General features: G+C 34.8%; 2 protein-coding genes across 2 annotated transcripts; both read left to right on the top strand.

The window, feature by feature from the left end:
* Positions 1 to 3540: 3540 nt before the first annotated feature.
* LOC141667524 (uncharacterized) lies at positions 3541 to 5198 on the top strand. Its single transcript, XM_074474049.1, has 2 exons — positions 3541 to 3627; positions 3725 to 5198. The coding sequence occupies exon 2, from the start codon at positions 3726 to 3728 to the stop codon at positions 4917 to 4919; it is 1194 nt and encodes a 397-aa protein (XP_074330150.1). The 5' UTR covers positions 3541 to 3627; position 3725; the 3' UTR covers positions 4920 to 5198.
* An 8276-nt stretch (positions 5199 to 13474) lies between these two features.
* LOC141667699 (uncharacterized) lies at positions 13475 to 14741 on the top strand. Its single transcript, XM_074474296.1, has 3 exons — positions 13475 to 13790; positions 13869 to 14055; positions 14124 to 14741. The coding sequence occupies exons 1-3, from the start codon at positions 13633 to 13635 to the stop codon at positions 14418 to 14420; spliced, it is 642 nt and encodes a 213-aa protein (XP_074330397.1). The 5' UTR covers positions 13475 to 13632; the 3' UTR covers positions 14421 to 14741.
* Positions 14742 to 24570: the final 9829 nt, after the last annotated feature.

The following is a 24570-nucleotide window of genomic DNA, read 5'->3' as shown; positions in this document are numbered from 1 at the left end:
TAATTATATTTTGATTCTCGTAATCCTTGATAGTTCGTAGATATGGTCATTTTTCAAAGTTCATTTTCTTCGAAAACTAATAGCGTTTACATACACTTATTTGGTACTTATAATCATGTTATCGACTCGGAAACTAAATTTCTCATGCACAACATAGTGTGGGCTAAAAAACTTTCCCCGATTGTCAGGGTTACTATTCATCAAGCATTTTACAAAGTCTCAAAAATTTGAGTTATTACACACCCAATGGCGCTTGATTACTCACCTCCCAAGCCTGATGAGCAGAAACTCATGGGCAAATCAATTGTTGGCTACAAGACAACCAATGATGCAATGTTGAGAAAAAGGATAGCTAGAATTTACATACATGGAAAAATGATCTGTATAATTAGTGGACATCCCCAATTTGTAGAAGCTAAGCATGAAGAAGATTTGAAATTAAAGACAAATTCAAAGCCAAAGAAAAAGCAGGATGCTAAGGAAGCTCAAAAGAAGATTGAGAAGCCTGCTACTACAACTGAAAAAAATAACTAATGAAAAAGAAGAGAAGCCTGAGTGGAAAATAGGCAAAAGAGTAAATGTGAGAGAAAAAAGGCCAAGCAAAATTGTAGAAGAAAAAAGTGAACCATCCCAACTTATTCTTTCAATTCAACCAACTGTATACATAATGGAAACATCTGAAATCAAGGTCAATCCTAAGGTAAATTTTCATGGTGAACCAATAGTGCCCAAGGATGAACCTATATATTGAGAGAGCTTACCAAACCCTGATTTAAATATCCCTTTTCCTACCAAAAAGAGAACTTCAAGAAGGAAGAACAAGCCAACCCTACCTTCAATGAAAGCCATCTCAAAACCACAGAAGCCCGCTATTAACAAAGATAATCAACTCTACATTTGTGACATCATAGAATTTTCTGATAGATATAGTCTCGACGACTTTGCCCCAGTATGGCATTCGACTCTTTTTTGAAGAATTAGAAGTAGTTAGAGGAATTGCTGCTACTTATAAACTTCTAGAAAGATTGGTTTTCGGATACAAGGGTGGTAATGAGATAACATGGCCATTCTATAAGATTCTTAAGGAAAGTTACAATGTCTTAGTCAAGGTATTTTCTGCAATGAAGAAAGACTTTGGATTTACAAAGGTTGCCAAATCAGAAATACTCAAGAAGATAAGTCAAATCAGACAATGTTGGAGAGATCCTAGTGCACTACCAAGGGTTCTAACTATTCCAATTCCTGGAAATAGAGTGCACATGAAACCTTACTGGATCATGGAGTTTAGATATGAGAAGTATGTCAGAAGATTTTTCAGAATTGAAGACTAGCTTAAAATCTCAATAAAACTCTCAAAGAGATGTAGGAGATGTTGGATATAAATGAAGAAGATGAAGTTGAATTTTACAAACAACTCCAAATCCAGATTGAGGAAAACAATGAGAAGTTGGGAAGGAAAATAAGGGAATCAAGGAAAAGGAAATAATCTGCTTAGTCTAGAGGAGCACCTTGAAAATGGCATGTAAACTTCTGTCAACCATCTTTATATATTTCTATTATAGTGTAGTACTTTGCAGTTTATCTACTTCTCAATGTATTATCTTTATAGGGTGTTTTGTTATCATCAAGTCAACCTGAATTTATGTCTATAATTCCACTAGACATAAATTGGGGAAGATTTTTAGGAATATATTGTAGTCTTGATGATAATTCACCAAAATACCTTAAGTAGATTTATCAGGTGTCATTTTGTAGCCTTCAACGGATAACCACAGTTTGTTTATCCGTTGAAGGAGTAGCTTATGTTAATAAGTATGTAGCACATTATGTACACTATGATAGATGAGGAATTTGGTAGTTATTGTAGTTTCTATTGTAGTTTCTAAGTCATTTTGACCACTAGAAAGATATACAAAATAGGTGGGTTAAGTGTAAATATAAAATGCCTTGTAATTTTGTATAAGTGAAAGAGTATCAACTGCTAAGGAAACATCTTTAATTGCTAAACCACAAGCTTCAATGGATGAATCTACAAGCTTCAATGGATAACTCAATATGCCTTCAACGGATAAGCTAGTCAAGAGGTCTTCAATTGATATCAAATAAAGCTTCAACGGATGTTAACAAGAAATCTTTAACGGATGACACTTGTAGAGAACAGATAACTCAATAAAGCTTCAATGGATAACACCATTTTAGCCTTAACGGATAATCAACAAAGATAGCAGTTGATAGTTACTTGATAGAAGCTGATAGAGTCAAATGAGTTGATAGTGCACAAAAGGAATATGGCAGCCTGATTGTAGGTTTTAGAAGAAAATGAAGCATTTCAATTTCCCTGCAAAACAAGCTCGTTCAAAGATGTTGTATCTAACTCAGATTGCATTGGACAGAGAAATGAAGAAGCATGTGCTTGGACCTAGTTGATATTAATATTATTCTTGTCTTATTGCACATGTAAACTTGGTGAATATATAAATCAAGTGTAGAAAGTATTTTAGGGTAACTAGAACAACAGGTAGAACAAGAAAGACGTATCTTTAGAAACACTCTCAAGTTATAAGTTGTAAGATATACTTGTAAGTAGCTGTGTGCAATTTGCATCATAGAGCTTTCTTCAATATATATCTCTGGTGGAAAGAAAAATCCACCAGAAAGTTTTTAAACTTTGTGTTTATTTACTTTGTGTGAAGGGTTTCGAGCACATAAACGCAACGGAAATAATGTAAAATTAAATTAAAATCAGAATAAAATCAAAACCCTACTCAGGATTCATGCAAAAATAGATATTTAATTCGTAGTAAGAATATATACCTGAAAGAAGCTTTACGAGTTCATTAATAAAAAAGTAATGGAGTTCTAAACTTTGTTGAATGACCACGTATCCCGCTCTCGCGATCTACGCTCTACGGTATCCACACGAATGCTTTTCTTGAAGGATTGATGTGTACTAACACCCGAAAACTCCAACTCTACCTCTCTTCCTCTTTCTCCTTGAACGGCTAGGGTTTTGTAAACCCTATATCCTTATATATAAATCAGCCGTCAAAGAGTTTATATAGAGAGAGAGAAGAATAAGTTTTCTAATTATAATCTAATTATAATTAATACTAATCTGAAATCCCAATTTATTAATTAATTAAGTCACTCTTAATTAATTAATAACTTATTTCGGAATTAGTTTAAGTAATTTCTCTATTTTATTTATTTAATTAATTAAGTCATACTTAATTAATATCATAAATAAAACAAATTACTTATTTAATTTAAATTCATAATTTAAATTTGGGTTAATGATCTTGTTGGTCACTGAAGTCAGCTAAATATATCAAGTAGATCACTGAACTGAAACCGGTATCAAATTGGTCACTATCTTGACCCGATTGTACATTCGATTTATTCATTTTACATTTTTGACGGAAATTGCTAAGGTGGCTAACATTTAATCTATGTGGCTAACGTCTGTTAAAGTAACTATGGTTAATTAACAATAGTTTATGTGAACTCCAGTTTATACATTTATTCATCGTAGTGTAACTCAAATGAGGTTAGTAAATTAAGGGAAGTAAAACCCTAATTTTAACAAATCAAAAAACTGCAATTATAGTATGCATATCAATTAGTAAGGTAATATATACATACATATCTAACAATCATATATCATATATTGAAGATAATATATCTAACAATCATCTGTTCTTTTCAATTTTTACAATTTTTACAGGATGTCGACAAGGGTCTATGTTTATATACATCATCATGGTGATTTGGATATTACAAAACCGAGCTACCATGGTGGGAAGGTGGATGCAGTTAATCTTGATACGAATGAGTTCTCCTTTCACGATCTGGACGATTTTAGTAAGGAATTTGATTATGATTCTTCAGCAATTGTTTATTTTAAAACGAATGATCATAATTTTAGTGATGGTATCAAGATTTTATATGATGATGATTCTGTTAGAGAGGTAATTAATGTGTCAATGCCCTACGGTAAGATCGACCTCTATATAGATCATTCTTTTGACTTTGCTTTTCCAATGAATGACACTGAAAATAAAATATTTAATGGTGATTTGAGTGATAGTGAAAATGATCCAGAATACTTTAGTGAAACTGAATCAAGTGAATCTGATTGTTCTAGTCTAGTTGATAGCGATGAAGAGCTGAATGAATGTAGGCAATCACAAAAGTTATTTAAGGAGCAATTGGCTAGCGATAAGTTTAGAGATATTAGCAGTCACGAGTCTAGTTTTGAGAGTGATGAGCTGAGATCGATTGATTTCTCATCTGAAGATGAAATTAGCAGAAAAGGGTTTATAGGGGATAATCTGATTATGGATAAAAGAAGAAAAAGAGAAAAACTTTTTAAAGCAGGACATGAGAAAGAGGCAGCTATCAAGTTTAAAATAGGTATGAAATTTTTGTCTATGGATGAATTTAGATCAACTCTTAGACAATATGGTTTAAATGATAGGAGGGCAGTCTACTTCGTGAAGAACGATTCTCAGAGATGTCAAATTATTTGTGAACAAGGGTGCCCAATTTATATATGGTGCACCAGAATTAAAGATTCTGAGAATGTTCAAATTAAGACTTTGGTGGATAATCATTGTTGCACGAAGCCTTATACGAACAAGCATGCCATAGTTAAGTATTTGACTGAAAAATACGGTGATCGAATAAGAAAAGACCCCCAATGGAAGATTAAAGACATGATTGAGGTTATTAAAAAAGAAATGGAGATAGAGGTTACAAGAATTAAATGTATCAGAGTGAGGAAAGCTGCATTAGAAGGGGTTTACGACAGTCTAAAGGAACATTATGCTAGAGTTAGAGATTTTGCAAGTGAAGTACTAAAGGTGAATTCTAAAAATACAATAAAAATTAGTACTACCAGGATGGATATGAATTCTTAAGCCAAGTTTAAAAGAATGTACGTGTGTTATCATGCTTTGAAGGAAGGTTGGAAACTTGGTTGCAGACCTATACTAGGGCTTGACGGTTATTTTCTGAAAACGGTGTGTGGAGGGCAGCTGCTATCTGCCGTGGGACGTGACGGTAATAATCAGATGTATCCCGTCGCGTTTGCTGTCGTGGAGACTGAGAACACGGACTCGTGGAGCTAGTTTTTGGAGCTACTGGTGGAAGACTTGAATCTCGGCGATGGTTATGGTTTTACAGTCATAAGCGATCAACAGAAGTTACATCTTGTTAATTTGTTTTCTTTTTTCCAGACTGTAAGTACTGTTGGATTTTTAATCGCAGCGGGGCGTGGAAAAACACTTTTACACATACAAAATCCAAATAAAAGCATATAAATCGTGAATAAAAATTCGAGGGATCGAATCTAACCTTTTAAAATTAATTCGGAGACAACGATCAGAGATCCTTAGCAGTTGATCCTCAAGTGTGAAGCACTCCACCGGTATCCACCAAGAAAACGACTTTTAGGAGGAGGAGGAGGAGGAGGTGGAGAGAATTTGGTTTTCTGAAACTTTTGGGTTTCTCGGGTTCAAATAAAATAGGGTCTATAATAGTGTATTTATAGGCAAAATTTTCAGCTGAAATTTTCCCATAAATAATATTATTATTATCCCATTTATTATTCTCATTAATAATTAAAACACCTTTTAATTATTAATCCTTTTTCTAAACACTTTAGAAATAATTCTCTCTCTTGATTTAATTTCCAAAAATTAAATCCTTAATTAATAATATTAAGAACTTTTCTTAATTAATTTATAATCAATTAAATCTCATTTAATCAATTATTAAATTTGCCAATTAATTATTTATTTCACAAATAAATAATTATTAGCCATTATTAATTAATTCCTCCACCATAAAATCATTCTCTTTTTATGGTGTGACCCTGTAGGTTCAATATTAAGCCGGTAGTAGAAATAAATAATAATAAAACTATTTTATCATTATTTATATAAATTCTCTAATTTATTAAATATGATTAATTAATTAATCACATTTATTCTACATCGTGAGTGATGCTTCTCAACATATCGCGACTATCCGGATAATATGAATTCACTGCTTAGAATACCAAGAACCTATCAGTGAATAGTTACCGTACAATAAACTCCTTCTACCCTATAATGTCCCGATTAAATACAAGGCATGGATCTCGTGCCAAGCCTATCTAATTCAATCACTTGCTTACCATTTACTATGCGTAGTTCTATGCAAATTAGAAACTCCTTCCTAATTTCATTTACTCTGGCCAGAGATTCCTGAACTAGCATAAGTGGATCAGCCTTGAACATTCGCTTCCTTCACTGGAAGGGGTAGATCCTTTATTGATCATACACTATCTTCGTGTACAAATTCCTATACCCAGAAGAGCCCTAATAATTGTCCCTGGAGACTAAGAACTAAACCAAAGCATAGTTCAGTGTACACAAGATGACTATGATGACCTCAAGTCTAAGGATACTTGTACAACTATCACTAAGCGAACAACTGCTGACACGTGAGTGAACTCCATCAGTTGTTCAGTTGGGCGAGTCATGTTCAGTGAACTTATTCCATAATAAGCACCTACATACTAGCTATAGTGTCACCACACAAATGTCTATGAGAACAGACATCCTTCATAATGAAGCAAGCATAGTATGTACCGATCTTTGCGGATTATTAATTACCAGTTAGTAATCCTATGACCAGGAACTATTTAAGTTTAGAGTTATCATCTTTTTAGGTCTCACTATTATGATCTCATCATAATCCATAAAAAGCTTTACTCTAAACTATGGTATATCTTATTTAAACACTTAAATAGATAAAGCCCGTAATAAAAACAAAACAAGTCTTTATTAATATCAATGAAATCAAAACAGATTACATAAAAGTTATTCCTAAATCCTAATACATGATTGGACTTAGGACATATTCCTTTCAATCTCCCACTTGTACTAAAGCCAATCACTCTGGTATCTAATACCCATCTCATCTTTATGACGATCAAAGTGACTTTCAAAAAGTAGCTTTGTGAGTGGGTCTGCTATATTGTTGTGTGTGTCAACTCTAATTCAATACAATATAAGAAATGTTACCGCGCTTCCACTAACCCTTTTGTAGACGCATGGTTCATCTACGTTTTCGATAAAATCAAACTCTTTGATTATCTCATCAAAACGAATGTTCCATCTTTCGAGAAGCTTGCTTTAAACCACATTAATCGCAAGCAAAATCCGAACTGATTTTAACAGGGCTTCATGTAAAAAGTTTTATCAAAGTCAATCCATTGCCTTTGTTTGAATCCTTTTCCCAAAAGCCTGGCCTTTTAGGTCTCCACCTGGCCATCTGCTATAATCTATCTTTTGTATACCGTATACATAGATTACATTCTGGAATTCATGGCACTATGCCATTTCTCTGAGTCAACACTACTCATAGCCTCATTATAGGTCACAGGGTCGTCATCATCAAATGATTAACAACTCATTGTCATTCTCAATGACAAGGCCATATTACCTCTCAGGTTGGTGAGACACTCTCCCTGACCTATGAATGGGCTGTTCCACAAAAGGTTGTTCAGTCAGAACAGGTGTTTCCACTTGATCCGTAGTAGTTTGTGCTTCTTGAACTTCATCAAGTTCAATTTTGCTCCCACTGTTTCCTTCAAGGATAAACTCCTTTTCCAAGAAGGTAGCATGTCTGGAGACAAACACCCGATGATCGGTGCAAAAGTAATACCCTAAAGTCTCTTTAGGATATCCCACAAAACTATATTTTACGGATCGATATTCCAGCTTATCTGGGTCAACTTACTTGACATAAGCTGGACATCCCCAAATCTTAACGTGTTTAAGACTCGGTTTCCTTTCTTTCCATATCTCATACGGAGTTTGAGGAACAGATTTTGGAAAGCACCTTATTCAGTAAATATGCTGAGGTTTCCAATGCATAACCCCATAGGAATACTGGAAGATTTGCATAGCTCATCATGGACCGAACTATATCTAACAAAGTTCGATTTCTCCTTTCAGATACCAATCTGGAGGAGTCTAGTGGGAGACTATACCATTTACTTAGAGATAATCTAGAAACACTCCATTAAAGTATTTACCACCTCGATCTGATCGAAGAGTTATTATACTATGTTTGGTTGTTTCTCCACTTCATACTTATATTCTTTGAACTTTTCAAAGGCCTCAGACTTGTATTTCATTAAACACATATCCGAATCCAGATCTATCATCTATGAAAGTAATGAAGTATGAAAATCCACCCATGGCTTGCTTAGACATTGGTCCACATACATCTGTGTGTACCATTCCTAGCAAATTTGCAGTCCTCTCTCCATGTCTACTAAATGGAGACTGCAGTGCCACTATCAAGTGTGATTTTCATCATCCCTTTTCTTTTATTAGTTTGTTCAATCTGAAATAAATTATGTCACATACATACAGACCATTATTTAAAGCACCACGTCCATAAAGAATATTATCTCTAAGAATAAATCATTCATTATTCTCAATAATAAATGAAAAATCCAGCCAAGTCTAACATGGGAATAATATTCCTCACAATCGAGGGAACAAAATAACAATTATTTCAAACAATAGTCTTGCCCGTAGGCATGTGTAAATGAAATGATTCTACATCTACAGCAGCAACTCTTGCTCCATTTCCATCAGTAGAATCACCTCCTCTTCCTCAAGAGTCCTACTTCTCCTTGGTCTCTGCAACAAATTGCAGATTTGAGAACCACAGGCGGTATCTAATACCTAAGTAGAAATGACATATTCACTTCTATCATGAACATACCTGAATCAGAAGCGGTAGTCTCACTACCCTTCTTCTTCAATTCTGCAAGGTAAACCTTGCAGTTCCTCTTCCAGTGCCCCACCTTGTTACAGTGAAAGCAAACAACTTTGCTCGTGGGGTCTTCAGCTTTTGGTGGAACCGGCATTTTTTCACCTACTTTCTTCTTCTTGGAAGAGTTCCTCTTCCTTTTCTTAGGATTGGAACCTTCACTAATTAGAAGAACAGAACTCTTCTTAGGGGGAAAATTCGATTCCGCAGTCTTCAACATGTTGTGGAGTTCAGGCAGGCTGACATCCAACTTATTCATGTGAAAGTTCACAACAAACTGCGAGAACGAACTCGGAAGCGATTGCAAGACCAAGTCTTGGCTCAGCTCCCCATCCATGGCAAAACCAAGTTGTCCAAGACGTTCAATCAAATTGATCATCTTAAGTACATGGTCATTCACAGATGATCCCTCAGACATCCTACACCCAAACAGCTCCTTTGATATCTCATATCGAGCTGTCCTCCCTGCCACATCATACAACTCTTGTAGATGCATGAGGATAGTGTGAGCATCCATATGCTCATGTTGCTTCTGTAGCTCAATGTTCATGGAAGCTAGCATGATGCATTGAGCAACATTTGCATCATCTATCCACTTACGATACACAACGTGTTCATCATTATGTGCATCACTAGCAGGTTCAATAGGCTTAGGTGAGTCAATCACGTATTCCAGCTTCTCAATCCTGAGAACAATTCTCAAGTTTCGAAGCCAGTCAGCATAATTAGGACCAGTCAATTTGTGAGCATCCAGTATGTAACTAAGTGATTGTGCAGAAGACATAACGTACAAAGTAAATCTGTAAATGATAAACACATAACAACACTTAGCAAATATTCGATTTCATTTCAAAACACTATATGAATCGGGTCTTTATTCATAAGTGGCTCCCACTAGTTTTCCTAATTTATTCAACCCCCTACGTGAAAAATTAAGCATTCATAATGCTAGTGGGATTAGGGATCCTACATTCCATTACACGACCCCGGATGTAGCACGAACCGCCATGTAATGTTTAATAGGCAGACAACTCTTGTCAATTACATCTCATGTTATTCCCTAATCAAACTTTAGCCTCTTGAATAATTGAGTCTCGGCTGTAGCACGACAAACTCAATATTCTAAGTCAAGTCTAACCCAACATTCCGTACAGTTGAATCAGTCCCCAAAGGCCCACAGCTGTAGCACGTACCGACCTTTAGATTCTTATTCAATGTACACATCTCTATGTAACAGACAAGTATTTCTTATTTCGAAATCAAAGCCCTCGGCTGTAGCACGAACCGACAATGATTCAAAAATAAGAACTACTTTTCTATCATATTGGAAGGCTATGACCGACACAAGCCCGTTGTATCATTGGCCAATTACTACTTGATATTATTTAATTTTAGAGGGATTATATTACGTTACAATCATAATCATATTATAAAGAAATTCTTCCTTTTAAATTAAATATTTCAAATCAATAATCAATAATCAGATAATTCCCAGATCGGGTGGAGCATTGTCAAGAGGCGTCACTTAATAACCCTTTCTTACAGATAAAAATCTGTTGTTGACAGAATCATCCTTTCTCTCATATCGAAAATTCATATTTAATTACGTGTTTCATAAACACAAGAATCTCATGATTGTATTCATAATATTATTCTTAAGGTTATGAAACAATTTCACTATACTAGGTTGTCTAACAAACGCCTTATGTTCATTTAAGTTCACCAAAATCTATCATCGCATGATAAACTAAGCATATATCACATATATCAACATGAATAAACATCAAGGTAGGCATGTTACATCATCTAGCACATTGGTCTAAGTATTATACATCTCTATGTATCACATGAAGCATTTAAATTCAATTAAAACAGTCAAAAACATCTTTAAAACACTTCATGGTAATATAAATAGTTCAAAACTTTTATATAAACTAAAATTGATCACTCCATTAGATCCGTCTCGGAAAAATGAATCCAACGGTATATTGCACGCCCAAAACGGAGTTACAAAACTCCCAGAAAATCAATTTTAATGTAAACAGTCGGGCTGTAACGCATTACAGGAACGCGTTACAAGCCCTGTAACGCATTCCGGTGATGCGTTACAGCCTTTTAAGCCATTTAAAAGGTGTAACACATTCCGTGAATGCGTTACAGGGTGCAACGCATTCCCAGAATGCGCAACACCGTTTTCCCAGCGTTTGTGCTGCACGCGCCGTACCTGGGTTCCTGCCGTTTCTGTCATCTCTTTTGGCTTCTTGATTAGCGTTCATTCAACAAACAGTACAGCAGATGCACTACAGCAGATGCAGCAATACAAATATATATATATACAATATACACATATATTTATTTATTTAATTACGAATTTAATTGCTAGAACTTCAAAAATTCATAATAAAAAATCTATACATCCTAAAATTATGAAAAAAATACCCAGACGATCTACAACACTTGTAGAACCCAGATCAACATTCAAAATTATTCTGAGAAACGATTTCTCATCAGACAAAATTAATCCATGATATAACTTGTAAAAATCATAATTAATTCATACAAGCACATAAAATTCTGAAATTTTTACCACAGATCTATATGCATACAACCTATGCTCTGATACCATTGTTGGATTTTTAATCGCAGCGGGGCATGGAAAAATACTTTTACACATACAAAATCCAAATAAAAGCATATAAATCGTGAATAAAAATTCGAGGGATCGAATCTAACCTTTTAAAATTAATTCGGAGACAACGATCAGAGATCCTTAGCAGTTGCTCCTCAAGTGTGAAGCACTCCACCGGTATCCACCAAGAAAACGACTTTTAGGAGGAGGAGGAGGAGGTGGAGAGAATTTGGTTTTCTGAAACTTTTGGGTTTCTCGGGTTCAAATAAAATAGGGTCTATAATAGTGTATTTATAGGCAAAATTTTCAGCTGAAATTTTCCCATAAATAATATTATTATTATCCCATTTATTATTCTCATTAATAATTAAAACACCTTTTAATTATTAATCCTTTTTCTAAACACTTTAGAAATAATTCTCTCTCTTGATTTAATTTCCAAAAATTAAATCCTTAATTAATAATATTAAGAACTTTTCTTAATTAATTTATAATCAATTAAATCTCATTTAATCAATTATTAAATTTGCCAATTAATTATTTATTTCACAAATAAATAATTATTAGCCATTATTAATTAATTCCTCCACCATAAAATCATTCTCTTTTTATGGTGTGACCCTGTAGGTTCAATATTAAGCCGGTAGTAGAAATAAATAATAATAAAACTATTTTATCATTATTTATATAAATTCTCTAATTTATTAAATATGATTAATTAATTAATCACATTTATTCTACATCGTGAGTGATGTTTCTCAACATATCGCGACTATCCGGATAATATGAATTCACTGCTTAGAATACCAAGAACCTGTCAGTGAATAGTTACCGTACAATAAACTCCTTCTACCCTACAATGTCCCGATTAAATACAAGGCATGGATCTCGTGTCAAGCCTATCTAATTCAATCACTTGCTTACCATTTACTATGCGTAGTTCTATGCAAATTAGAAACTCCTTCCTAATTTCATTTACTCTGGCCAGAGATTCCTGAACTAGCATAAGTGGATCAGCCTTGAACATTCGCTTCCTTCACTGGAAGGGGTAGATCCTTTATTGATCATACACTATCTTCGTGTACAAATTTCTATACCCAGAAGAGCCCTAATAATTGTCCCTCGAGACTAAGAACTAAACCAAAGCATAGTTCAGTGTACACAAGATGACTATGATGACCTCAAGTCTAAGGATACTTGTACAACTATCACTAAGCGAACAACTGCTGACACGTGAGTGAACTCCATCAGTTGTTCAACTGGGCGAGTCATGTTCAGTGAACTTATTCCATAATAAGCACCTACATACTAGATATAGTGTCACCACACAAATGTCTATGATAACAGACATCCTTCATAATGAAGCAAGCATAGTATGTACCGATCTTTGCGGATTATTAATTACCAGTTAGTAATCCTATGACCAGGAACTATTTAAGTTTAGAGTTATCATCTTTTTAGGTCTCACTATTATGATCTCATCATAATCCATAAAAAGCTTTACTCTAAACTATGGTATATCTTATTTAAACACTTAAATAGATAAAGCCCGTAATAAAAACAAAACAAGTCTTTATTAATATCAATGAAATCAAAACAGATTACATAAAAGTTATTCCTAAATCCTAATACATGATTGGACTTAGGACATATTCCTTTCAAGTACTTCCTATAGTTGCCAATAATCTGAATAATTCTATTTCTCAATAATCTGACCGTACTCTTATTTTTGCCTGTAGTTGTTAATGCAAACATGCATATATGAAAGTATCAACAGTTGATGCTTATATAAAAGACTATAATTGTGTGAAAATGTTACACATCATTCCTTCTAGAACTCATTATCTATCTGTTCAAAGGTCAAATTACAGAACTCATTATGTTGGCAGTGTTATTGCTTAATTATTTACATAGACCCATTGACCATCCATATTTTTCTATTTTCTCAAACTTGTGTCTTAACTCAAGCCTGAACTCATAGTTGTTTCAATTTTCTTCTTCTCCAGGGCCTGGAAAATGCAATGAAATATTACATGCCAGGAGCAGAACATAGATTCTGTACTCGACATTTATACTCCAACTTCAGAAAAAAATATCCATCTGCATTCTTAAGGAAAACATTCTGGTTAGCGGCAACAGCAACACATCCTGTGCAGCATTAGAAAGTTATGAACACCATTGCCAAAAATTCCAGGCCTGCTTATGACCAACTTAGGAACCTTGATGCTAAATCATGGACTAAAGCTTATTTTACAACAACATCAAAAGCGGATAATGTGGAGAATAACATGTCTGAATGCTTCAATGCATGGATCATAAGCGAGAGGTACAATTATATAAATTTGCAAGCTATCTTGAAATTGATATATTTTTATTTATATTTTTTATTACCAATTGGATGCAGATATATGCCAGTTTTGACAATGATACAAGAGATTACATTTAAGCTCGTGACCAGAATTAAAAATAAAAGGGAAAAAATGCTTAACAGTGATCAAATCCTTTGTCCAAAAATTAAAAAGAAACTTGACTTTTATGTAACCGAAGCCAGAAATTGGAATGCCACATGGGATGGAGCTGGGACTTATGCTGTAAGTAAAGTCATGCATCTAGTTTTAATTCAAGTTTTTAAATATTAATATATGAAGTTTTTGTGCAGGTTAAATACGGTGTGAGAGTTGTGACAGTGGATTTGGTTAATAAAACGTGCGCTTGTCGAGTGTTCCAATTAACTGGAATACCATGTGCTCATGCGATAGCAGCTATACATAATAGCAGGCAACAAGCAATCAACTTTGTTTCTGATTACTTTAAAAGGGACATGTACTTAAGATCATACAGTCAACCTCTGGAGGCCATAAAAGGAGAGGAGTTTTGGGAATTTGAGACCACTGATCCATTATTACCACCTGATATTCCCAAAAAATTGAGAGGTCGTCCAAAAAAACTTCGATGAAGGGAAGCATGGGAGGGAGGCAAAAGGAGTAGAGTAAGTCATAAAGGATCTGAAATTCTTACGTATGCTACACCAAGAATTATGCATTGTAGTGTATGTGGTGGTACTGGACATAGGAAAAACAAGTGTCCAAATCCACCTACACGTGGCGAAACCAGCAAAGACAAAGGGAAGTCAAAAGAGAATACAACAGCAGATAAGCCAAAAAGGACATACAAACCAAAGAGGAAAGCTTGTACACCTTGGAGGACTAACAACAAAGCATCTGAAGCATCTGAATTGAACACGGTTCCGAGTCAGAGAAAGAAGTTGGAAATAAGGAGGAAGCCTGCACTACATACTCAAGCTTCAATGTCTAGCTGCATGACTACTAACAAGAGTATTGATGGTGGGAAATATGGTACTATCAGGGAAGAAAATGCAGAAAATCTTGCTCAAGACTTTTAAGACCCTTTGTAATATTGTGTAATCAACAGACTTGTATTTTGAATGTTATTTTTAAGATCCTTTTTAAGACCCTTTTTAATTATGTGTCATCAACAGACTTGTCTACATAATGGATGTTATTATCTTTAAGTTTGCTATGAAATGAACTTTTGTTAAACATAGATATCATTCTACCAAACCGATCACAATACATCTTGTTAAACATTACATTTTTATCAATTATTAGTGCATTTCAACATCAATGCAGCTACCAACACAATTATTATATAACTAAAAATTTTGACGGTTCTTCCAAGTTTCTTGTTAGCATCCTCCACTGCAAGCTTCTTCTCAACCTCCATGGCAAGCTTCTCTTCCACCAAACTCATTTTTTCTTCCAGAAAAATCCTCCTATTATTCAAATGCTCTACAACATCTTTAGTTCTTCCACTAAAGTCATTGTCATACCACTCAAAAAAATTACAACCCTGCAAAAATTTTAACAATTTAAAATCAAAGCTTTCAAATTAATATATAAAGATGTTAATACATTAAAAAAAAGAAAATCATACATGTGGCTTGTAACATGTCAAAAATCTTCTTCCGGGATTTTTTAAAGACCAAGACATGAAGATTCTACCGGGTTTCCCACAAAAACAATTTTTCAACTCCGAACCAATCGAAGAACTTGATGAAGTGTTGGTGTTAGGGCTTCTGTATCTGAGCATAGCTGTATGATTATAGTAGAAGGAATTGACTGATTTTTAGTAAGAGCGAGAGAATGTTAATAAAATGTATATGAACCCTAATTTACATATATACAGATGATATATATATACATGCTATTTCCTCTTTTTGGAGCCGTTACATGCTGAGATGGCTCAAAAGAGCCGTTACCCTGCCACTTGGATGCCAAATCAGACACATTTTAACACATCAACAAATTCCGTAATTGAATAATGATAACAACTAACGGAAGATATGCGTAGCTTACTTGAGTGACCAATTTGATACCGATTCCAGTTCAGTGATTCACTTGATACATTTAGCTGACTTCAGTGACCAACAAGATCATTAACCCATTTAATTTTTTTCTCCTTCAAGTGTTCTTTGTGTGCCCAGTGGGTTATTATTACGTTGGCTATAATTTTAATATCTCTTATTAAAAATTATAAATAATGAGCGGCATCTAGTGTTAGGTCACACAACACTATAGAAGGGGGTTGAATATAGTATTTATACAATCAAATCGATTTAGAACACAAAGTATAGTTTATTCAATCGTAATAAACTCTATTACAGTAGGTTAAACTACTCTCTCAGTGATGAATAATATCACTAAGAGTTGCTAGGGTTACAATGAATAATCTTTCTCGTGAATGATAACACTTATAGTGTAAACCCTAAGTTGTGTTTATATAGTACATAGTTACAAGATATCTTCTAATTGATATGAAATATATCTCTTTCTAAAATATATCAATCAGAGATTATCATCTACAAGTCTTCTAGTCGTCCAACTCCTAAAGCATATCTTCCTTTGTTTTAGTCCAGATCCTCTCCTAGAAATCAGCCGCACTTTACCTTTAAAGCATATCCTTCCTTAAGTTCTGATATCACAAGTTCTGATACCTTAAGTTCTGATATCTTCATGTCTTCAGTAAATCCTGATTTCCAGTAAGTCTTGATAAGTCCTCATATTAAATTCTGAAACTAAACAAATCAGATTAGACTTGATATCACAAATATATCTAACAATCTCCCCTAACTTGTAAATTATGAAAAATATACAAGTAAATAGATTTGATGATGTCAAAAACATTTAAGTACAAATGCAATGAGAGTTTATTTAGACAACTAACTACAACTTACAATCCTTACAGCTTTTACCAATTTTATTGAATCAATCTAAATCCAAAATGATTCTTGACAAAGTTTGATATCAGCTTCTTTTCTACATTTCTCAGGGCTTGAGCTGATGTAGCCTTGACTTGCTTCAATTCTTCATCTTGACTTCCAATCTGGTAGATGGGAGTCCTAAGTGCTGAAATGTGATTTCTTTCCAATCCATCACGAAGTCTGATTACCCTTGGATGAGAGGAGTCTTCATTGTAGCATATACATTTTTCTTTCAGAATAACTTCCATATTAGCAGAATTCTTCTTCATTGGAATTTCTCTTCCATCATCTTCAACTATCTTTGGAATAAATTCTACAACCCTTGATCCAGAGATTCTGGCTTTATCCCTTATGGTTTTCGTCATGAAATTTGACCATCTTCTGGTAACCTCAGACTTTATCTCCAAAATATAATGAAAGAATTGAAGTTCTTTAAGAGATTTATTCAGCACATATGATTCGGACATTCTGTACGTTCTTCCATCTTTAAGAAATAGAATCAGCTTTTTCTCAACTTTACTCTTATCATGAGTATCCAGTACCACTTGAGCAGATATAACCTTGTCAAGGTGTTTCCGTGTAACTTCCTTAAGTGGTTTGTCAGTTAATAAAAATGGATCTTTGATAGTTACTTCAACTCCTGTTTTGATCTTGGCTTCACTTGATCCTAACCCAGATATGTCTCTTGCTTCTCTGGAATTCAATCCAACAGTCAATAAATCATATAGCAGTTGACTTTTCTTAGGATCTGATGGCGTAACATTTTTCCATTAGAGTTTCTTCTTATCAGTAACTGTCATCTTGTTCAAATCAACTTGAGCTCTGTTAGAGGTTGATGTCTTGATGACTTATTCAGGATTTGCAGATTCTTCTGTAGCTTGCTGTTCTGAAATTTCCACACTCTGAACAACTCGAGCTATGTCAGAGGTTGTCTTAGATTCTCATGTCATCTTTCTTCTTTTTAGAGTTTCAACAGTTTCATCTTCTGCAGCAGCATCATCAAAGACTTGAACGAACTTGCACACAGGATCCATCAGATGTGGAGGAATCTTCATTTCCTGTTTCTTAACTGTCTCCCCAACTTTTCATTTCCCTTGTCTTTGGGATCAGTAGTAGTTTGAGATCTAGTCCTTGATGTAGGAATCTATGTGGCAGTTCTTTCTTTTATCACTATACCTTTCTCCTTAGGCCTGGAGGCTTCTTTGCATTAGAAGCTTTAGATTTCGGATTTGTCTTCTCAGCAACAAATCTTGCTTCTTCCTCCTTTAGAGTCTCTAAATCCATTCCAGGATTATGCTTGAGAAACAATCTTTTAGCAATTTCTTCATCAAGTGTCTGAATCTTGGGATCCTTATAGTAGACAGTAGTCTCCCTTCCCTTAAGCTTCAGAGTTTATAAAAACTTCGGAGAGTCTTGACTTCCAGACAGAATCAGAATATCAGACTTTGTCATCAGAATTTGATTATCATAACTTGCTATCAGAGTTTGAGCATTCACAGCTTTAGAACTTGAATTCTTCAATGTAGAAGATTTGCTAGAATCAGAAATTAGTTTCTGTAAAGAAACTCTGCTACTTTGCTTGCCTTGACCTTGACCTTATCCCTTGCTAGGGTTTCCCTGGTCATCTTCAGAATCATCTTTTTTCTTCAGTGTTTTTCTAATTGAGCATTTGGACTTAACTACCTTCTCCCCCTTTTTGGAATCATCTAGCAGGAGTAGAGAAAGAAGGAGTTCCACTGAAGATTGGATTTCATTGAGCTGTGTTTGTTGAGAGGCTTGATTCTGCAAGACCTCGTCCAGTTGAGCCTGCTGCTTGGTTTGAACTTGCTCAATAGCTTCCACTTTTTCATGAATTGGTCTAATAAACCTATTCTTGTCTAGCTTGAGCATTAGGTCCAGCTTACCAGTATTTTCCTGAAGTTTATCAACCTTTTTATGAGTCTTGGAATGTAGACCTTGAAGATTTTTAGTACTGAGAGCAGTAACTTTAAGTTGTTGCTTGAAATCAGAACTTGTCAGCAACTCATCAGCTTTTGAAATATGTTCTAACTGAACATGTGAGCTAGGAATGAAGTCGGGTTCATTCCACTTCTTTGTCCACTCAACTCCTCTGAAAGTTTCCTCCCATGGAACAGGAGCATCTTCTTCAACAAATTTAAGCAGTGCCTCCTTTCCAAGAATTGGAGCATTTACTGGAGCACTTGCTGGAGCACTATCTCCAGAATCTGATAAAATCTCATTATTTTCTGATAACACCAGAGTGTGTGTTATTGAAGGAGATTCTGGAGCTTTTGTTTCCAAATTTTGATCTTCAGGTTCCAAATCCAGAATTGGAGTAGTACGAATTTCAGCATTTACTGGTGGTGCTTCCAGATACAACACAGTTGGAATATTCAACATGTGAATGTCAATTGTTGGACTTAATCCTGAATCTTCAACTGTGACATTTTCTTTGAATAGAGAGATAGGAGGTGTGATCACTGTGTCATGAACAGTGTCTTTAGGTGTTGGAAGGGCTTCAATTACAATAGGTTCTGATGAGATCAGATATTCCTGATCCCCTTCCTCAGCATCTTCATATTGAGATTGTGTAATTTTCACACATGCCCTAGTATTACTTGATCTTCTAGATGGTGGAATTATATGATCTGTATCAGAATTTGAAGACCTTTCCCTTTTCAAATCCCAGAACCCTCAGCTTCATTCTCCTTCTGAAGAGTTGATTCTTCAGCTCCTACTGTCACAGGTTCTGATGCAGGAACCTGGACTTGTTTATCCTCATCAGATTCATCTCTCAGAATCATCCTTCTTCTTCTCCTTGGTGGAGATTTAGGAACAGAGATAGTCCTTTTGGTTTTGGGCCTAGAGGATGTATCAGATTTGACAAATGGCACCTTTAGAGAAGTACCAGAGGTTGGTTTGGTTTTGGATTTGAGAGGTGAGGTTCTGATAGTAGGTGCTGATGGTTATTGTTGAGAGGGTTGTGCTGGTTGATAGTAGGTTCTGATAGTAGGCTGTGGTTGAGTATTGGAAGGCTGTGTTGGTGGAGGTTGAGAAGTAGAAGGATGTGTAGGTGCAACATCAGAATATATGGTTGTGTATGTGTGAGGATCAGAGTTTACTAAGAACTACTTTACAGATTGAGGAATTTGGAGGGGTCTTAGTATATTCTTCTTATTATCAGCATATAATAAGTCTATGAAAGCCCTTTTATGAAGTTTAAAGGGTTCAATTGTCTCACTAAAATTTTGGGGCTTATCAGAACAACAAAAACTGTAAATAAGCTGACAAAACCTAGCAAAATAAACAGTATTTGGGTCCTCTTTCATCCTATCCCCAATAAAACCTAGCACATCACTTACATAATCAAAATGAATTTGATTAACAAGAGCATGCCCAATTTGCTGACTCATGATTGGAATAGCATCAAAGTTGGAGCATTTGTTGGCAAAGGCTTTGGTAATATAGTCAAAAAAGAAGCTCCACTCCCTCCTGATGTAGGGCCTCTTCAGTTGTCCCAGCTTGGACAAAGATTTCTCATAGCCAAGATTTGCCATCATATTTTAAAGTATTGACTCTCTAACTTGTGAACTGTAAGTACAGTTTTCTGGAAAATGCAATGCTTGTCGAATAGTTGACAAGGTGACCAAGTGCTCATGTTCTGTTGTTGTAAAAATAATGCTTGGGGACCTATTCTCACCACCACCATCATAGACTCCAGACCTGCAAAACTCCAGAATTTGCTTGCCTGAGAGAGTCTGTGGTTGGGTCAGAGCATACCCAATTTCACTTCGAGCAAGAAAATCTTGAATGAAGTGAAGTTCTGAATGAGCCTCGTCCTTGTTGAGAATAGCCATGTAGTTATTGGAAATAAACTTGGCTCCATCATAGATAAGGTCCTTTGGTGCCATTTTTGTGAGAAATTAAGTGAAAAAATGTGTGTTTGCAAGATGTTTGATTAAATGCCTGTAATAAAGTCCGTCAGAAAATAGAGAAAAAGAGAGAGAGAGAGAGAGAGAGAGAGAGAGAGAGAGAGTAAAGAAACAAGAGAGAAGATAAGAGAGAAGTTAAAAGATTTGATAATCTTTTATCTCTAATATTTATACTCTTTCCACTCAATGACTCTTTTTGGAAGTAAAACCAACATTTTAAACCTGGCAGCATGTAAACAGTCAAAATATTATTAGTTGGCACGGTAAACATGCAGTAATTATTTCTCACATGCGGTTACCAAAACAAACACGCAATCCATTAACCAAATGATTATCACTGTTTTTATCTTCACTTGATTACTTTCCTGTGAAATATAACCGTTATAGTAAATACTAAAAATAAGTCAAGTAATTAAAATGTGATACGTAAGCATCGGAGTTTGCATCAGAACTTGACTCTTATCAGAATTTAACTGTCATCAGAACATGGCTTCTGTACTCAGAAAAATGAATGACTGTTTTTGTGATTCTTCACACAAATACTGACTGGTTTCTTCAGAGTTTAATCATCAGAACTTGTCCTCAGAATTTATGCAAATAATACTTAACTGTTTATCTGAAACAACTTAATCACCACAGTATTTTTCATCATTCATATGGAGTGAGAGTGTGTCTATGTGCAAATGATCAGATAAAGATTAAAGTCTGACAAACTTCAGTATATCTTAGAAATAAGGCATAACTAAGAAAAATGCTTAAAATCTATCTTTAATTGTGAAGTCTACTGTAGAATAAAGTTATGCAAGAATCCACCTCAACTATTTGTGCTCATTTTATGCATCTTTTGAAATTCTTTAGACAGTGGCTTCTCAGTGTAAATGAGTTACAACTACCATCAGAATTTATGTTGTTATCAGAGTATTTCTCCAGTAATCAGAAAATGTGAAAATCACCAAAAAAAATTAATTTGCTTTTCTAATGCATATTACTTAATACCAGAAATGTACTTGGGTCTTCCCTTTCACATATTTACTCTAGATCTCAAAGGAGTACCTGATTTCAATTTTTCTTTTCTTTTATTTTCTTTAGATAAGTAAGGCTTATCAAGCATGTAGTTCATCCTTAAGATTTACTGACATCAGAATTTGACAGATAAGAAGCAATAATCTAGTTTGTGACTTAGTAATAAGATATACAAAGTAAATTTGACTAAAATCAAAATCATAATTTGCTTGTGTTATTGATTTCCTCATAAATAACTAATTCAATCATTGGATACATAGTTTGTTAAAGACTACTAAGACAACATCTAACAAGATAATCCTCATTGGATTGAATAGTCACAGAACATTCAAAACACTTTCAGAGTTTATAGAATCACATCAGATAATAAGCAGTGTTTAATATTTTACAATTTAAGCACAGATTACATGAAGAAAAGAAAATATGTAAACACTGATCATAAAGTCTGATGCATGAGAACAAAAACTAAACAGATTTAGAGAAAGAACCTGAAACCATTCCAAGTTCATTTACCAGTCTTGTAAAGGTAGCTTCACATAGTTGTTTTAGAAGATATACGCTAGTTGTTGATATGTTGGAATAAAATGCAATTCCATTGTACCTTCCATCACATGTTCCCTTATGAAATGGTACCTAATGCTGATGTGCTTTGTCATTGAGTGTTGAACTGGATTTCCTGTCATAGCAATAGCACTTTAATTATCATAGTACATAGGTATTTAGGAAATTCTAACCCATAGCCCAGTAACTGATTCTTCATCCAAAGAATCTGTGTACAACAGCTTCCTGCAACAATATATTCTACTTCTATAGTTGATATGGAAATTGATTTATGTTTCTTGCTAAACCAAGAAACCAATATGCCTCCAAGAAATTGGCAGCTTCCACTAGTGTTTTTCCTGTCTATTTTGCATCCTGCAAAATCTGCATCTGAGTAACCTATTAGCTTAAAATCTGATTCTCTAGGATACCACAATCCTAGATCAGCTATACCCTTGAGGTACTTGAAAATTCTTTTCACAGCTATTAGATAAAGTTCTCTTGGATCTGCCTGAAATCTTGCACAAAGACAAGTAACATACATGATATGTGGTCTACTTGCAGTTAAATAGAGTAAAGAGCCAATTATACCTCTATAGTTAGTAATATCTACTGATGTTCCAGTATCTTTATCTAACTTGGTGGCAGTGGCCATAGGAGTGGATGCAGTTGAACTGTCTTGCATTCCAAATTTCTTGAGTAAATTTCTGGTGTACTTGGATTGATTTATGAAAGTACCTTCTTCAGTTTGCTTGACTTGAAGTCCCAGAAAATAGATATGTTCTCCCATCATACTCATTTGATATCTTGACTGCATTAGGTTTAAAAATCTTTCACTAAGTTTTGTATTTGTAGAGCCAAAGATGATATCATCAACATATATTTGTACCAAAAGTAAGTGTTTTCCATGGTTGAGGTAGAATAAAGTCTTGTCAATTGTGCCTCTGTGAAATCCACTTTACAGAAGGAATTGTGTCAGAGTCTCATACCATGCTCTAGGAGCTTGTTTTAGGCCATAAAGTGCTTTTTCAAGCCTGTAGACATGATTTGGAAATTTTGGATCTACAAAGCCTGGAGGTTGTTCAACATATACTTCTTCTTCCAATTCTCCATTGAGAAAAGCACTTTTCACATCTATTTGAAAGACTTTAAACTTCTTGTGAGTAGCATAAGCCAAAAAGATTCTTATGGCTTCTAATCTAGCAACTGGAGCAAATGTTTCATCATAGTTAATACCCTCCTGTTGAGAGTAACCTTTAGCAACCAGCCTTGCTTTGTTCCTTGTTATTATGCCATCACTGTCAGTTTTGTTTCTGAACACCCATGTTGTGCCAACAATTGATCTGTTCTTTGGTCTTGGCACTAGGGTCCATACTTTATTTCTTTCAAATTCATTTAACTCTTCCTGCATTGCTTGCACCTAATTAGCATCTTGAAGATCTTCTTCCACTTTCTTTGGTTCAGTCTAAGATAGAAAAGAATGATAGAGACATTCATTTGTTGTTGTTCTAGTTCTTACACCTGCTTCAGGATCTCCAATTATTAAGTCAGGTGTGTGTGATTTAGTCCACTTCCTTGCAGATGGAAGTTGATCTCTAGAACTGGATACTCCCCCGTGATCCATGTTGTCTCCATCAGTATTTTCTGATGCTCCCCCTGAAGTTATGCTCTCTGAGATTCCAGAATTTGAGTTGGATCCTTCAGGAATTGAAGAATCAGAGTTTCCAGAATTGTCAGAATTTGGCTCATCAGCACTTGATGAATCGGAACTTGAAGAGCTAGTGACTCGTTCTGATGCTTCTTGAGATGTGGTATGTTCATCAGCTTGCTCCCCCTGAATAGGTGCATTTTCCTTAGGAGTAGTTACCACAGTTTCAATGACATCATAATTTAACCCGTCAGAACTTACAGGATCAGGATTTAGGTCATCAGAATTTACAAAATCAGAATTTATATCTTCATTTTTAAATCTCAACTGATCATGATCATTGAAATCTTCAAGTCCAGTAATCTTTTTATCATCAAAAGATACATTGATAGATTCCATGACAAGCCTTGTTCTTAAATTTTAGACTCTGAAGGCTTTTGTGGAAAGTGGATATCCAACAAAAATTCCTTCATCAGCTTTTAGATCAAATTTTGACAGCTGTTCAGGATGAGTCTTAAGAACAAAACACTTACATCCAAATACATGAAAGTATTTCAGATTTGGCTTCTTTTTCTTCACCATCTCATATGGTGTTTTTCCATGCTTGTTTATGAGTGTAGCATTCTGTGTAAAACAAGCAGTCTGCACAGCTTCAGCCCAAAAATAGGTTGGTAGCTTTGCT

This window comes from Apium graveolens, chromosome 6, assembly GCF_009905375.1.
Source record: "Apium graveolens cultivar Ventura chromosome 6, ASM990537v1, whole genome shotgun sequence".
In the NCBI taxonomy this organism is placed as follows: domain Eukaryota; kingdom Viridiplantae; phylum Streptophyta; class Magnoliopsida; order Apiales; family Apiaceae; genus Apium; species Apium graveolens.
The sequence above is the reverse complement of the archived record's forward strand: the minus strand, read 5'-3'. Positions and strand labels throughout refer to the sequence as shown.